The sequence below is a fragment of the Simochromis diagramma genome, unplaced genomic scaffold, assembly GCF_900408965.1.
Source record: "Simochromis diagramma unplaced genomic scaffold, fSimDia1.1 OVJJ01000361.1, whole genome shotgun sequence".
In the NCBI taxonomy this organism is placed as follows: Eukaryota; Metazoa; Chordata; class Actinopteri; order Cichliformes; family Cichlidae; genus Simochromis; species Simochromis diagramma.
In genome coordinates this window covers 9,524,507-9,540,268 of record NW_024386860.1, presented here as the reverse complement: position 1 = coordinate 9,540,268, position 15,762 = coordinate 9,524,507, and the positions used below count along the sequence as shown (strand labels likewise).

The window sequence follows — 15,762 nt, the reverse complement described above, 5'->3', positions numbered from 1 at the left end:
CATCTGCCTCCATCTCACCCTTTACTACATCCATGAACTTTCTCTGTGGTCTTCTTCTTTTTGTCTCCATGTTCAACAGCCTTTTCCAATACATATTCAGTATCTCTTCTCTGCACATATCCAAGGCATCTTAGCCTGGCCTCTCTAATGTTATACCTCTGATATACTTATTTCCAATACTGAAAGTCTTAGTATCTTCAACTCTGCTCGGCCTCCAGTCTTTTTGTTAGTGCCACCATCTCCAAACCACATATCATAGCAGGTCTCAGTATTATCTTGTAAACCTTTTAAACCTTTTCTTTCAGTCTTGCCAAAGTACTACTGCAATCATGGACAGGTTACTTATTGCCGAGTCTGTGCTTGGTCACTGATGTGTTTTAAGAGATCAGATAGCAAACTATCTCTATGCGCAAATGTTTGAATGCAAGAGATAGCAGATTAAATTTATAGATCGATAGTGTGTGTGTGTGACAATAAAGCTCAGTTGTAGAGAATTTATGATCTAAACTGTTACTTAACCTAATTATTAAACCTATTTAAACCTAACCTAAATATTAAATCTAAATTTTTCCATATGTCGGTAAAAAAATTTGGGGTCCGTTTTTAAAATACCTAATTTACCTGAACTCTACGGCGAGACGTCTCGTGAACCTTGAATTTAAGTTCAAGGGAACGGCATCAACAACAACAACAGGGTAAGACAGCCGGAAAACGCAGCCTAGAAGCGCCGAATTAAAAAAGTGAAAACGACAAATTAATCTAGTTAGAATTAATCAAGACATTACAAAAGCAATTCTGGATAAGAATTACATTTCAAATCTGCGAAAAAACACAGAAAGATTCGTTGTAAATATTTGAAGACCCCCCTATTTCCGGTAATGGTAGGCTCTGGCTTTGTGACGTTTTAAAAATTCAGCAGGCAGGGTCGGCAGTTGCTTTACTACTGAGAGAAGAAAATCCGTTGTTGTGGAGCGGAAGAAAGGCGAAGAAGAAAACCGAGGAACGTTAAACGTACACACGCACGAGCGTTTAAAGCCCAGCGTTTGCGGGTCGTTTTTCTTCCTGCTTATTATTTTCCGTTTTGTTTAGCTATAATGGCTTGTGGAGCTACGTTAAAGCGGTCGATGGAGTTTGAGGCCCTCCTCAGTCCCCAGTCTCCCAAGCGGAGAAGGTGCAATCCACTACCGGGGACTTCTAGCACTCCGTCCCCTCAAAGATGCAGCCTCCGTCCCGCGGTCGACAGCCCGGCGCATTCGATGTCTCCTCCGGCTACTGGCGGCGAACACAGGCTCACTCCAGGTATGGATTTAGACCAAATTTGACGGCTTTTTCTCCCTTTCAGGGTGGGTGTCATGGGGGAGGGGGTTTGGGTGGAGTGGAATGGATAGCTAGCTACTTGAATGGGGGTTGGAGGCTAAATGTTAGCTTACCTCAGCTAACGTCAGGAAAAGGGAATGTCGTCGCTGATTTACCAGAACAGATCTCGTTACCAATCATAATGAATCAGTATAGGCACCGAAAAGTAGAAGCGACTCTGTAAGTATGGGGCTTGTGGCGTCACTGCAGCTCTCCGTTTTCGTCCTATTCTTTGCTGAGCTGGCTTACATTGGCTAAATTTGTTTTGTCCGTGAAAAAAAATATTAGATCCAGAGTTGTTCGCTTGGCTAATTCAAACAGTCTATGGCGATAGGGGAAGTTGAATAAACATGACGCCCTTTTACAAGCTTTGCTCAGACAATCTTCAGTCGTGTTACCACGTTCAATTATTTAATATATTTCATTAAACTTTAATTCGTTTAACTAAAACTGGACTGAAAGGACTCAACAGATCTTTCTTCTTTAACCCCTGCTCGTTGGCTCTCCTGCAGACAAATGGCATCACAGCAGCAGCCACATCATTGCAGACTATTAATTAGGAGGTGCCTGGGTAATGTTCCTTAGTTTCAATGCCACAGTGCCACAATTGTGTTGTATTGAGGTGGGGGTTACCATTATGCACCACAACCATTTCTTTTCCTCCTCAGGCATGGAGGAAGGCATTGTTCATTTCCTTTATGCCTGTACTTCACTCTCCCATTGATTTGAAAATGCAGCTCTATCCACTGTGAGTCTTGGATGGGTGTGTGGGGTGCACAAATAGGCCCAGACTAATTGCTTGTGTATATCCACTGCATCAAGTAGCCTTAATGTATGTGCCAGTCAGTGATATTTGGCAGGATGGCAGCATGAGGCCTAATCAATCAGTTAATTCTGCCAAAAAAAGATTGCAAGATTAATTTAGCTCTCTAACTTGCAGAAAACCACACAATTATAAACCCCTAGATTTTTTGGATTTAAACACAAATGTGACTCAGGAGGCAGATAAAGTGTTCTTTTTTTGCCTATCATTTGGCAAATACTGAACCCCAAAAACTGCTCCTGATATGTAGAAATTCAAGGCTTTTACTCCTTATTGAACAGTTTGGAACTCACTAGAGAGGTTTTAGCTATAAAGCACAAAGTAAAATTACCAGAACTGAGAAAATCAAATTCACCAGGTCACTGTTGTTGGCCCAGTTGTCTCCTCCATCAAGTAGTTTTAATAAAAAAAGGCTTAATTATTATTTTTACTTGAGTTACTAAGCAGCTGGAACACGATTTGACTTGATCATTATAGCTATTATTGCTGTTTCTTGCTGGGATTGTGTTACTTGACCTAACTACTGAGTGGGTGTGCATGTCTGTTTTCATTTTCTTTTCCTCCTTGGAACAGCAACATGGATGATGTTAAAACAGAGTGATATTCGAAAAAAGAAATATGCTATTAGTCAGGGTTGTATTCATCAGAACATTAAACCAACGCGACTCCCAGTTTGCACAGTATGCCTGCTGGGCTGCACATTTGTCTAGTATTGTTTGAACACAACTCTTTGGAATTTAGCTTTCAGTTTTAATTTAAACACCCCAGGATTATGTCTCAGTCTGACCTAATAGAAAGTTTTGGAAACAAGTGAGCAAATACCTACATTTGCTTCCTGTTTGGCTTAATATGTATGACTGATAAGAGCTAAAGCTTAATATAGAGCTTCTTCTTGTGTCTGCCTTTGGGTACTTTTCCTCCATTTGCTATCAGTTCCTCTTGGGTAGATACTGTAATATACTGAAATAATAATACTGAAATACTGAAAATATGTTAAGTTTATTTTGTGACCCAGAAAGATTAATAAGAGTAATTTTAAAACTTAGTAGCGGCCACCATTGCTGGAAACTGGAATTTGGCTGGGCCGCGCTATGATTTCTGGGATATGGTGGGCCACGAAGGACACACCCAACCCATCCTTCAAATTCGGGGAAAAGGACAACAACTCATTTGTCGGCTGCATTCGGAGGAGTCTACGAATTTGGACAGCCTAATCGGTCTACAAATGCGTCCTCAGGAGGATGCAGCCCTTGAATTTGGACACAGCTATAGAAAACCATCTGGGTGATAATTTGTGATAATTATATGTATAGCAAAAATTTACTGAACATTTTACTGCTTGCAGGCAGCAGCGTTTATTAGTGCAACAATAATGCAAGGTGTTTTCCATAATTCTTCTTCAATGAACTGCTGTCATCTGTCACAGATTGCTAAATTCAAAGTGTGAATGGGCTGATCATCTTGTTGCGTGTGCTATGGAACATAAATTCATGGTGCGCAGCAACATGGGATTCAATTAACTTGTGTGGAAAGGTAGGACAAGTTTAAAAATGATCAAATAAGAACTAATCTCGTTTTGCAGTAAGGTTAAATGCACACATTTGAGCTTCTGTTGAAAAGATTCAAGATGGAGTTTCAGCTAGCTTTCATGCTCCCGGTTTCTCATAAAAACACAACAAAATGTTAACACTTTGGGGGACTCATGCAAAGGGACATAAATGAGGTACCATGAATTTACTTTCAGTAACACTTCCTCATGGTCAGTTCGAGCAAAGAAAACAGTTTTTTGGGTTGTTTTTTTTTTTTTAATGCCTTACATCAGTAGTTTGTGTGGGTTACATTAGTTTATACTGAGATTGTATGTAAAATGTTGATCTAAACCTCATTGAGGTTTGGTTAGGACGTAATCTCTGACAAAGGGGTCTCTGTTGTTGCTGTTGTCTGGACTGTAAGGAAAAAATGTGCTTCATTGTACACATTATTGTATGATGAGGCTGGGGGCAGTGCATGATATTTGTCAGAGATGAGGCGAAGCTGCCCTGTTCCTCACAGATACAGGTGTTTATGGTGGTTGGCTTGCTGTGAAATGTGTTTGATCTCTGTAAATATTAGCAGAAACTAGCCAAAGAATCATATTGATTCAGGAGTGTTTTTAGTTTTGAGGGAATACGGGGCAGTTAAAAACAGTCTTTTTCTTCTTCTGCTGATTTGTTTATTTTGTTTTGTAATTACAGCGTGGCTGTGTTGTAAAAGAATTAGAGTTCAGGAGCTTGGAGTAATGAAGATTTGCCTGCTTTAGAGACACAAAGTCCAGATACCTGATACTAAGCTCATCTTCCCTGAAAGAGGCCTCCCATGGGAGCAGCTCTGCAAGGCTGCCTTTCTGATGTGGTGTGCTAAGCGAAAGCAGCTTTGTATTTAACGAAAGGTCAACTGTCATCCCTCCCACCCAACTCTACCCGCACATGTTTTCCAGCTAGTCAGGTTCTCTCGTGTGCAGACGAGAAGGCAAGAAAACAGGATTGGACGTTGCCAGTGGATCTTTAAGCAATTTCATTTCATACTGTAGATAGGACACCTCTTCTCCTCTACCAGTCTGGGCTTGTACTTCTGTGAAATTCCCGAAGATGACAAATGAGCTGAGTGTTTTCTTGAGAGGCGTTACTTAAAAGGATAAACTGTATGACACTGTTAATTTATAGGTTGGGCAGAAAGCTTCCCAGGTCATAGTTCAAGTGATAACCATAAAAAAGAACATTTAGCGTACTATTAGAGAATATATCAGGGTCTTTCCTGGCTCAGAATGGGTCTTCGGGTATGACTATGCACCAAAACACAGTCTGAATGTAGTTAAGGCGCCATTGTGTTTCTGTGCAGGAGTAAACTCTGTACTGGTGTTAAATGAAGCCTATTTATCAGAGTGTCTGTACTGACCTAAATGCATAGACATAATGGCTAGTATTGGTAGGAAAAAGTACCAATATGGTGATTTTTTTTTTTATTCAATTACATTGATACACTGCTACCAAAACATGTAGGCGCTTTAAACAGATCCCCACACCATTTTCACTTACCAGAGTCACTATATCAAAACAACTTGTAGTGCAGACTATAAGAGCAAATATTATATATTAAGAGAGAATAAATACAGAATTTTTGCCTTTTTTTTGTTCTTCTTTACTTGTTTTAATGTATTATAGCTTATTTTTATGCATTGTATAGACAATAAAAAAAAACACATCATTATCTTGGTAGTGTATTGTTTTCATTTTAACATGCTGTAGTTATATGTAGTTAACTACAGCATATAACTACATATGCTGTAGTTATATGTAGTTACTTAAGACTTTTCACAAAGTCTGAAGTAAAGAAAATATCAAAGTTCTGGGAATATCCAAAAGCCTGATTTGTAGTACTGCACTGAGTACCCGCTGTAGTGGGGGTTGTCGTTGTTGGCATACTGTGAATTGGCGTGTCTGCCGTCACTAGGCAGCCAAGCTGTTGATGTTGGACTTGGAGCTACTAAATTTTGAACAGCACCTATGTTTTCTGAATCGCAGGGAGAAGGGGCCAACTCCATACTAGTGTTTTCAGAGCTACAAACACAAGGAAATGCATTTGTTTTTACTGGCAGAGCACTAGCCAACTATTGGCATGATGAACGAGATAGAAGCAATGAGAGTGTATTGCATGTAACTAGTTTCTACTTAGCTAAACTCTGCCAACCAATCTCACATTGTGTTTTCTACATTATATGTGACACAAAGTGCAGCAACTTTTAAAACATGATTAACAAGAAAAATAATTAAAGGTTTTGGATAGCTTCAAAAAATACACACAAAATACTGCTTTTGTTTTTTAACTTTACTAATTAGTATTTTGAATGCTTTGGGTGTTGTTTTATATTAGTTGAGTAGTCTGATGTTAGAAAGTCTGATCTCTATGACTAGTTAATTAGTCATCAGAAACCTCCCTACCAGTAAAGCCTTGGTAATACTCTCTTATGGACATGGTTACCTGGAGACCTGATGACCGAGTAGTCATTCTTGTTAGACTTCTTTGAAGTCCACCACCTGGGGCACATGGATGTCAGTGGAGTCACAAAAAACAAACAGGCATATGGACATCTGCACAGACCCTCACGCTTACTGTGCGATAATATTTACGTGGTTCTGACCTGAGCAGATGCTGGTGAACTCGTGGACGTGGAGAGTATAATCTTACATCACAACCTACTTCCCAACATTCGAGATATTTGAAACCTACCTCCCCTACCACCCTTTACGGGTGGAGGGTAAAATGAAGTGAGTCAGCTTTGTTTTCTCTCCACCATGTCCATGTCTAGCCGATCTTCTGCATATTCACTGCTTAGCCCTTCAGCTTCTCTACAGTGTTGCTCTGGCTTCCGGAAGTCTCTGTGATTGATTGCTTGGTCTAGTTGTGGCAGGGTCATTGTAGCAACCCTGTTGAGGCACTGGCAGTTGGCAAAGCTTTAAGTGACATACAGCAGGAGAGGGGTTTCACTTGTCATTTAGATGAAAAGACCAGTGATCAGTGGATACTGTATGCATACAAAGCATGCACTCAGAGGATTGTGTTCTCACTGATACTCTTAATTGATGGTATTAAATGGCTAAGGTTTTTGGAGCGACTGTGGTTGAGTGGATCATCGGCTAATTGGAAGGTTGGTGGTTCAATCCCTGGCTGTTTCAGTCTGCTTGCCAGAGTATCCTTGGGCAAGGTACTAAACCCCAAGTTCAGTCTTCATATATGTTCAGTCAATGTGAATGTTAGAAAGTACTTGGATATAAAAAGTAGCACTCATATGACTGTCTGTATGAATAGGTGAATGAGTTGTTGTATAAAGAGCTTTGAGTGCTGAAGTAGACTAGAAAAGTGCTATATAAGAACCAGTCCATTTGAACTCTTCAACACATTTGACTTTAAGCGTCTGGCCTTCTCTTCTCACACATATTCATGCAGGCTTTGTTTGATCAAATGTCAGTTTGAGTTCCCTTTACAAGTGGAGGGTTTCCCCTAGTAAACTGGTTCATGGAGATCTGTAGATCTACCAAGTGGCACTTGGTAGAACCCATAGTAAAGGCTAAAAAAAATAATTTCAGCTATTCTTTTGGCTTCCAAGAATTAAGTTTGCCAAGATAAAAATGATTAATTCTGTTTTTTCCTTTCAGCACATCCTTTACTTTTGGGCCTCCATAAAACCCTGCCAGGTTGTTGAATGTTTAGTTCATTTCACACTTTATTATTCAGCAACTAATATAACTTGATGTTTGATTTGTCTTCAGGACAGCTTCAGCATTATGCCGTTTCTGCAGTTTGTTGTCAAACTTCTTCAACTTCAGTGGTTTTTAAATGGCATCAAAACAGTGATCTGCTTAAACATTGTCCCACATCCCTTTTCTCTTCATACAGCTGATACGAAGCTGCAGAGCCTCTGTTGCCTGTAAGATGACATTGTTCTGTTTGCAGTGACGATGTTTTATTAGTCGCTAAACAAAAAAAGTGCCTTCTAGATTGGTCTGATGGTGTTTATGCTCAGAGGGTTTAGAGGTGCGACTACATCCAACAGGAGGATGCATCTCGGAGGACAACAGTTCACTGCACAACCGTATAGAACGCAGTAAATCCTCTGGGTCTCCTCAGGTCTAAACAAGCATATTGATGAGTGGGTTGAAGTGAAAGAATGGCTTCTTACTCTATCCCCAGCCAAAATAAACAAGGCACTTTTCCTCATATAGAGATGCAGAGTGTGTCGAGACTATCTTATTCGACTTACAGAAAACTTTACTCTCTCTATATTCTGTTATCAGCTCAGTTTCAGGCCCCTGTGTAGATCTCACCCCACCCCGCCACTTGTTATGTGAGCATGCAGGCCATGATATTAGCTGTTTTTAACACTGGACAGCAGATTAACATAGACTTCATTCTGAGGAAAGGTGCTAGTCGATAAGTTCTTAGATACTGTACAGGAACAAAATTTACTTGTTGTGACACAACTTAAGGAAGAGATGGACATCCATGAATTAGTAGAGTGTGACACTTTTTTACCTTTCATGTCAAGGTGAACTTGAGGTATTGTGTTTGGGATTATTTTGTCCAACTAACAACCTGAAAGTGTCAGATGGTAAACCTTAAAAAGCAGCACATTTTTCTTACCTGCATTAATATACTGGTGCCAAGTAATATTTTTTGATAAGACTATGACTTATAGATGCACAGTATATAGCTGGCCTGTTACTGTACTTATGTTTCTCTTAGGCTAAAAATGCATGACTCATGCAGCTTGTACAACAATACAAATCACTTTGTACTGCATTTTCACAAAAACTGCTAAACAGACTATAGAAGGACAATGGTTGGGTACCTTGGTAAAGAAGTGATTTCTGTTGCTGCTTAGGTCTGAGCATTTGCACTAGTTGTAACTTGGCTTCACACACTGCTATTATGGAAACTGTATGAAAGAGAAGTGAAAATGATAGTCATAAGATTTAAAAACCAAAAAAGACCTTGTTTGGCTGTGTATGTGTTAAAGCTGTGTTAGTCATGTTATTAATGTCAATCTAGTGCACATCTGTTCCTTCTGTCAATATTTTAGCCTATATTGGCTAACAGAGAACACATGGAAAGTGTTTGTTTTTTTTTTTCCTGTTTTTTTTTTTGTTTTTTCTTTGTTTTTTTTGCTGGATTATATTAACTTTGCTTTGTGGTTGATCTTGAATTTAACAACAGAACAGATTAATGAAAATAAGCAGGGTTTTTTCCTGGAACAAATCTATGTGCGAAAAACAAAAGTTGGCTTATTCTGCTATTTAAATGTGGACATTTAAAGTTTGCATCAAATACTTCTAGATAATTTACACTGACCATCATTTCTACGACCAAATGTCTCAGTGTTGGGAGCATGTGTGAGTAAGTGTAGGTTTTTTTTATTTATTTATTTTTTTAAATCCTGTTTTTCTTGTTTCCTGTTTGCCCCCCGCAGAGCAAATCTTCCAGAACCTCCGTCAGGAGTACAGCAGGATCCAGAGGCGGCGGCAACTGGAAGGGGCCTTCAACCAGACTGAGGCCTGTAGCTCCAGTGATGCCCCCAGCCCCAGCTCCTCTCTCAATGCTCCCAGCTCCCCACCAGGTAGGAGACGTAATAAACTTGGTTTTCTGCACCATGCATTTTTTTTTCCTTTTTTTCCCCTTTCTGGTAAGCATAAAGACAAATAAATAAATAAATAAATAAAACACACAACTGCACAACACACTCACTGCACAATTTCAAGAAAGGCAGATAAACTGTTTCCAAGTGTTGATGAGAGATGTTGACTTCTGCGTGGGGCTGGGTGACTTGCTCCGTGCTCCTGTTGTTGCATAGAAACACGCTAACTTGAAAGCATACAGGAGTCGGGGCATGAGCTTCTTTACATGTAGCCATGCATGCCAAGATACATCAGTGTTGCAAGTGTTTGTTATATGTGGATGTTTTATAGAGGGGAAGATGGACTTAATTAATATCATTGTTAATAATATACTTTTATCATTGGTGAAATAAGATAGAAACTGTCTAAACTGGCAAGCTATCAGCGCCACGTTGACCATTGTTGATCGCCATCATCATCACCCTTTGACATAACTTTACTTCTGTCCCAAATCTAACCTGCTGCTGGTGAGTCACTCTTATCCACTAGATACGATAAAAGTTTGGGTGCACACAGAGAATACATGCATCATGGGCATATTATCAAAGTGCTGTTGACTGTAACGCATGTGTTTCAGGTGGAAAATAAATTTTAGATTAACATTAGATTATTTAAATACATACATAATTTAAAGAGACCTGTCATGTTATTACATGGTCAGGAGGAAGAAGACCCTTGTGATTTTGCACTATACAAATACAATAAAATAGAATTAAATCTGAAGCTCATAGATCAGATTCACTAAAAGAGTTGACTTTTTCCCCTCCTCGTCTGCTTTGTGCAGCTTGATGTGGCTTCCATAAAAAAAATTGCCCCACTGCTATTTTATGTGATGCAATGCATCAGATGTGATGGAATTACAGGCATTGTTTCAAGTTGTTCCATTCAGCAGTGGTTACATTATCAGTTTGGTGCATAAAGTAAAAAAAATAAAAAATCCCAGTGACTGTGAGTGTAATCCAAGCCTCAGGGCTTTGGGTCTGTGTGCTGTGTGACTCTATGCAGGACGACCTCGTAGATCACAATGACTGCACTGTTACTAACCCGGCCTCTTTCTGTCTGCGAGGCCACTGTTTTAACCTTCATCCCCACTCTGCCATCCTCCACTGTGACTTACAAACATTTTAGTCTATCTGGCTCATAGCAGACCTCAAAGACCACTTTGTAATGAATCACCGAGCTAAAGCCGGCTCCAGTTTGAGCCTGGCAGAGACGCTGGGGAGACTCAGAAAGAGGCAGCATTAGTGTTGCATGACCCTCCTGGTCTTTCTGAGGTGAGAGAGGACACAGAGCTGTAATTCTGCAGCCAGCTGAGCAGCTATTAGCTTAGACAGGATGTTTCTGCCCATGACTGGGTATTGCACCATAGATGTGATTCTGCCTTATTTATTTATAGCTGATCTGATTTGTTTTGCTTTTTTCCTCAGGTGCCTCAAGGAAGGACCAGCCTTCGTTTACGCTGAGGCAGGTGAGCTACCTGTGTGAGCGCCTGCTCAAAGACCACGAGGAGAAGATCCGGGAGGAGTACGAACAGATCCTTAATACAAAACTTGCAGGTAAAAAAATCCTCCTTAATAATAAAATTGAAACGACTCGATTATGAACAGTGCCCTTTATTTTCCGGGGATGATGTACAGTCAGTGTGACAAGCATTCGTCTTTAGTGTGTCTCAGATTTTCACGACGAAGCATTTACAGTGTGTAGCTTCCTGGGAGTTTAAATGTGCTATTAAATCCCGAGATGAATATTTTATAACAGCTGGAGGGAACAAAGACATAAAGAGGATATAAAATGTCATTTGGCAACAAAAGCAAATCTGCATTCATTTGAGTATGTCTGCTTTAAAACGGTTAATTTGAAGGAAAAAAAAAAAAGTGTGCTCTCTGTTTTGACTCAGGCCTGAGTGTTTGGAGGGTTTATAAACTTCCAAATTCCAGCTTGGGCTTGTTGTATACAGGAAGTGAGACGATCTGCTACATATCACACATTATGTTTATTAAAAGCAGTGTTGACTATTGCACACAAAAGTACGTTACTTCTTTTCTTCCTGTAAACGAAAACTTGTGAAGCTTGTCTTTACTTTTGCATTGCTCTGTGACATGGCCCCAGGTGCATTATCACATAGTGTGCAGCCCCTCACACTAACACAAATGCCTGTGCTAATGAGAACACACAGGGTCTTTGCTTTATCGAGGCCCAAAGCCACACAGAACAGTGTTGCAGGGCTCAGCAAACACTCGGCTTTAACATCACTCTGGGTTCTTGGTTGCTACGTTTGTACTAGCTTGCTGTCAATTCTAGGAAAGTGGCAATGTCATTGTTAGCAGCTATTTGTGGTCTGAGCCAAACCGTTTGTACTTTACTGATATTTTTGTCCTTCCATAGAGTATAACTCAAAGTAATGTTTATCTGCGCTGCTCTAAAGTTGACTTTTCCTCCTCCACATAACTACAGGGAGCCGATTGTAGCAGAAGTACACTGATTAAAACGGTGTCGGTGAGGTTTAGTAGTTCTACTGATGCTTTATTATGGACAGTTTTTATTAAAAGACCTGGAAATGTGATTGTGAATCAGTTTTCAGGTATTTAGCTTAATGAAAATGAAGACTCGTTCCTCCACCCATTTGATGTTTGCAGAATGTGGCACACACCCTCACCTCCATCCTCTTCTCTTTTCAGAACAATATGAATCTTTTGTAAAATTCACACAAGACCAGATAATGCGAAGATACGGAGCTCGACCTGCTAGTTGTGAGTACTGTTATCTTTATTTACTTTATGTTTTTAAGTCTGTTCTCAGTTAAAAAGGACTGCCTCTCTTATAATAACAACTATTTTGTATTTCAGATGTGTCCTGAGCTCACATCCGTGTGATCCCGGCTTCCTCTAATAAGATGGCTGCTCTTCTACTGCCTCCTTCCAGTTGATTTACATTTTATTTCCCTAACACCGCCCCCTCGTCCCTTCTCAAACTGTTTGGGTGCCATGATTTATCCACTTTTTAATCCAGAAGTTGGTTTCTTACTTCAAAATTATTGCTGCTGGCCAAACTTAGAAAAGTCTGAGAGAAAGTCTGTATGAAGCCCGCTATCTTTTGTTTGTTTTGTTTGTTTTTTTTCCCCTTCTCTTTTATTTTTTTTTAAATATGCTTTTCTGGACTTCCTCACTAAAGCAGATGTTTGTTGAATCTCTTACCAGCGCTGTAGAAAAAGCTTATTGGCTTGTGACCGTTCTGTATAACCTTCCAGCAGCTGTATCTACTGGCTCCTGCTTCTCACCTTGTCCCACTTTACTGTCCCCCCTTTCCCAACCTCCCTCCTCACAAAACTTACCCAAAATGTGGATTTTTCTCCCTTTTGAAAAAAATAAAAGTTCTGTGACTAAAACATGTTGTCTTGGGTGTTTCTTTAAAGCTCCATATTTATATTAATAATGTGCACATTAAGCCACAACATCTCATAAGGTCAGTAATAGTTGCTCTTTTGACATGTTGACCATAAAACATGTTCTTTTTTTTGTATCATCTCAAATGTATTTCTTTGCACACCTAAATGACTGAACTTTGAGTAAAATTATGTTGAACATCATTTTAACCTAAAACAGGTAATTGGAAATTATCATCCTGAAGAATACTACGGTTTTGTTTTTTTTAATCTACGGTTTGGCTTGTCTTCCAAAAACACAACAAGGGTTATAATTAAATGTAGATAAATGACTAAATTTGAATTTTACTGCTTCTGGTTTTGAGTTTTCTGACATTTTGTACAGAAAAATGCAGATGAACTGTGATTAATGGAGTATAATTGATGAATTTAGCAAAAGGCCTCTAACATGAGTTCATCCATACATAATAATAAAACCTATTTATGTTGAAATCTCGGAGCTGATGACTTGTTCAAATGGGAAATGTATGGCCATTAAGACTTGTTCACAACTGGTGTCTTATCTACTGTAATCGTTGATTCTAAAAATAATCCCGGCCATTAGTCTTATTTGCGTGCTGTAGCACTCCCCTGTGGTAAATTGGGAGAACTACAACCTCAATATTAAAGCGGGTCTCTGACCTGAGTGAAGTTTATTGACACTGATCAGTTTGAATGAGCCACGCTTCTAATCAAGACTATTTTCTTTTCTATGTGTGGTTGGACGCTGGGGTGGAGGTATAGTGTTGGTCGGGATTAGGCCACGGCTCCTTGGGACGAAGCACTACCTTGTCTGTGACGTCACTGACCACAGGTGCGGTACGAGGGGAACAGGTAGGCTGTTTGTGCGCGGTTTGGAAACTTGGGATTTGTGAAAAAAACAGCTGTGCTGTAGCTGGGAAGAAGAAGGGGAGCATCGGGGTTTGTTTATGTCGCGTAGGAAGAAGGAAGCTTCCTGCAGGAAAAAAGCAATGAAAGGCCTATAATTATCAACAAGGGCTTAAGCGTTTTCTTTCAGTCTCTTAGGGAGGGTCAGTCTGAAGAAGGCAGCTCTGTGGGTCGCCCGAAAGCATGGCCGGACTAAGATAAACAGGGGGGAGAAAAAACCCACAAAACATTGCTGTAGGTTACTGTTTAACTTCAGTTCTCACCGATCAGCTCTTTCATTCAGGACTTGGAGTCGTTTGATTTAGTTTGGAGAAGTCGGTATTTGTCTCTTTGGCACCGCCTGGAGCCATCTTCTCTCTTCCTGTTGAAGGTTAAAAGGTGAGTTAGACAAAGTTCGTGATGATCAATTTATTTTATGTATTTATTTTACGCAGCTATCCAAGAAGATACGAGCGCGAATGTAATCCAAAGCCTCTTAATGCCGACAGTCACCGAGCCCTAAAAATCAGACTTCGCCCAGAAAACAGGAAATGCTACAGCACCCGGTAACCCCGCACTGTTACTGTGCTGTGAGATCAGTTGTAGGTCAAAATGTAGGCAACACGGAAGGAAGTGCCATAAAATAACATTATTAATAATAATAAATTAGAATTTCAGCCTATAGTCTTAAAAGTTAGTTTAATGTTTACAGTAACCTTCAGTGTATTTCATGTAGTTGAAATGCACGATTAAAGACGACACCCAGGTTCAGGCCAGCTCTTGTAAACAAGGCTGAAATAATCAGCTGAAACATAACTGATTTAAGTAAAACATTTCTTTAGTCAATTTTCTTGCGCACAACCCGGAGGAGGCTTTATTGAATGGATGTTTACTTGTTCTGGGACATGACTGAGAGTCAGCTGCCTTCACAAAACGATATGTTTGTTTTGGTTCCTTTTTCAAAACCTGTTAAGTGTCGTCTCCCGAAAAACTTCCGGATATAAGGAGAAAAAATAAACCTAAATATTCCTCAATAATCGGAGCGAAACTGAAACAAGAAACTAGACCTTTAAAACTAAATGAAATCTAAAGAAGTCTGAAGGGGGGGGAGAGAAGAGAATTCTAATAATTGTTGGTGTCAGAGGAAAATAGGATCGGCTACTGGGTGTAAACAAAAATAAGAATGCAAAATGAAAGCATGGATCCATCTGGCCTTGTGTCAACGGTTCAGCCTGCTGGTGGATTAATGGTGTGAGGGATCTTTTCTTGGCAATATGGGATAAACTCGCAGAGGCAGGTGTTTCTAGCTCTGTGTCACAAAGAACTCAGGTAGTTATGAAAGCAAAAGAGAATCTAACAGAACGTGGCTGTCAAGACATAAATAGATGTGAAATGACCACATACTATTTATTAAATCAATTTCCATCCACATTTTAAAAGCTTAAAAAGCAGCTCCTGCTTCCAGTAGTACTCAAATTTCTTTTACACTAACTTAGAATTCACTTTTAACTCAGGACTGGAGCAGTGATGGCGGACGATGACCTGGAGCAGCAGGAGCCGTTTCCTGTGGAAATGGATGAGAGGCAGCCGGGGGATGAAGAGGAGCAACCGGATGGTGTCTTGGAGATGGGATGTTTTGAGAAGTTCCACCGTCTTGTCTCCAAATGGATGCTCCCAGAACACTTGCGCGAAAAGTACCTAGAACGTGCCAACTGCTTTCCACCCCCCATCTTCATCATCCTCATCAGTATTGCAGAGGTAGTTCTGCATATGCATGACACTGATACTGTACAGGCACTAGGACAGTGATTTTGGTTTACATTAGTATTAAATACATTCAGGGTAACTGTTAATAGTACTGTTTTGTTGTTCTTTTGTTCTTAACTTATTTACTGTACAGTTCTGTGGTCCTGTGCTGGCTTTTTAAAAGTACTTTATAAATAAAGTTGGATTGAATTGGATAGGATAGCAGATATTAATGAGAAATTATTTGTGTCTTATTTGACTGTTTGTATATCTTTGAAAATGTGTGTTTTCACAAAGATGAAGCCTTAAACTGAGAAGCTTTGTTGGGCATTTCTTTCTTT

At 39.8% G+C, this 15,762-nt stretch overlaps 2 protein-coding genes across 4 annotated transcripts in view; both read left to right on the top strand.

Annotated features, from left to right (window-relative positions):
* Positions 1-898: 898 nt before the first annotated feature.
* Positions 899-12,772, top strand: akirin1 (akirin 1). The gene is made up of 5 exons (XM_040030393.1): positions 899-1,299; positions 9,183-9,329; positions 10,815-10,943; positions 12,066-12,137; positions 12,234-12,772. The coding sequence occupies exons 1-5, from the start codon at positions 1,095-1,097 to the stop codon at positions 12,242-12,244; spliced, it is 564 nt and encodes a 187-aa protein (XP_039886327.1). The 5' UTR covers positions 899-1,094; the 3' UTR covers positions 12,245-12,772.
* A 332-nt stretch (positions 12,773-13,104) lies between these two features.
* The window catches only part of rhbdl2 (rhomboid, veinlet-like 2 (Drosophila)), an 8,905-nt gene continuing 6,247 nt past the window's right edge, over positions 13,105-15,762 (top strand). Inside the window, exons 1-2 of one of the 3 annotated variants that reach the window (XM_040030391.1) lie at positions 13,105-13,642; positions 15,190-15,433. In XM_040030391.1, coding sequence (XP_039886325.1) covers positions 15,203-15,433 — 231 coding nt within the window. In that variant the 5' untranslated portion in view covers positions 13,105-13,642; positions 15,190-15,202. The other 2 variants (XM_040030390.1, XM_040030392.1) reach the window with 2 other exon arrangements.

Coding starts and splice junctions, on each gene's coding strand:
- akirin1 (XM_040030393.1), top strand. CDS start 1,095: ATGGCTTGTGGAGCTACGTTAAAGCGGTCGATGGAGTTTGAGGCCCTC. Junction 9,330..10,814: donor TGCTCCCAGCTCCCCACCAG/GTAGGAGACGTA, acceptor TTTTTTCCTCAG/GTGCCTCAAGGAAGGACCAG. Junction 10,944..12,065: donor CCTTAATACAAAACTTGCAG/GTAAAAAAATCC, acceptor TTCTCTTTTCAG/AACAATATGAATCTTTTGTA.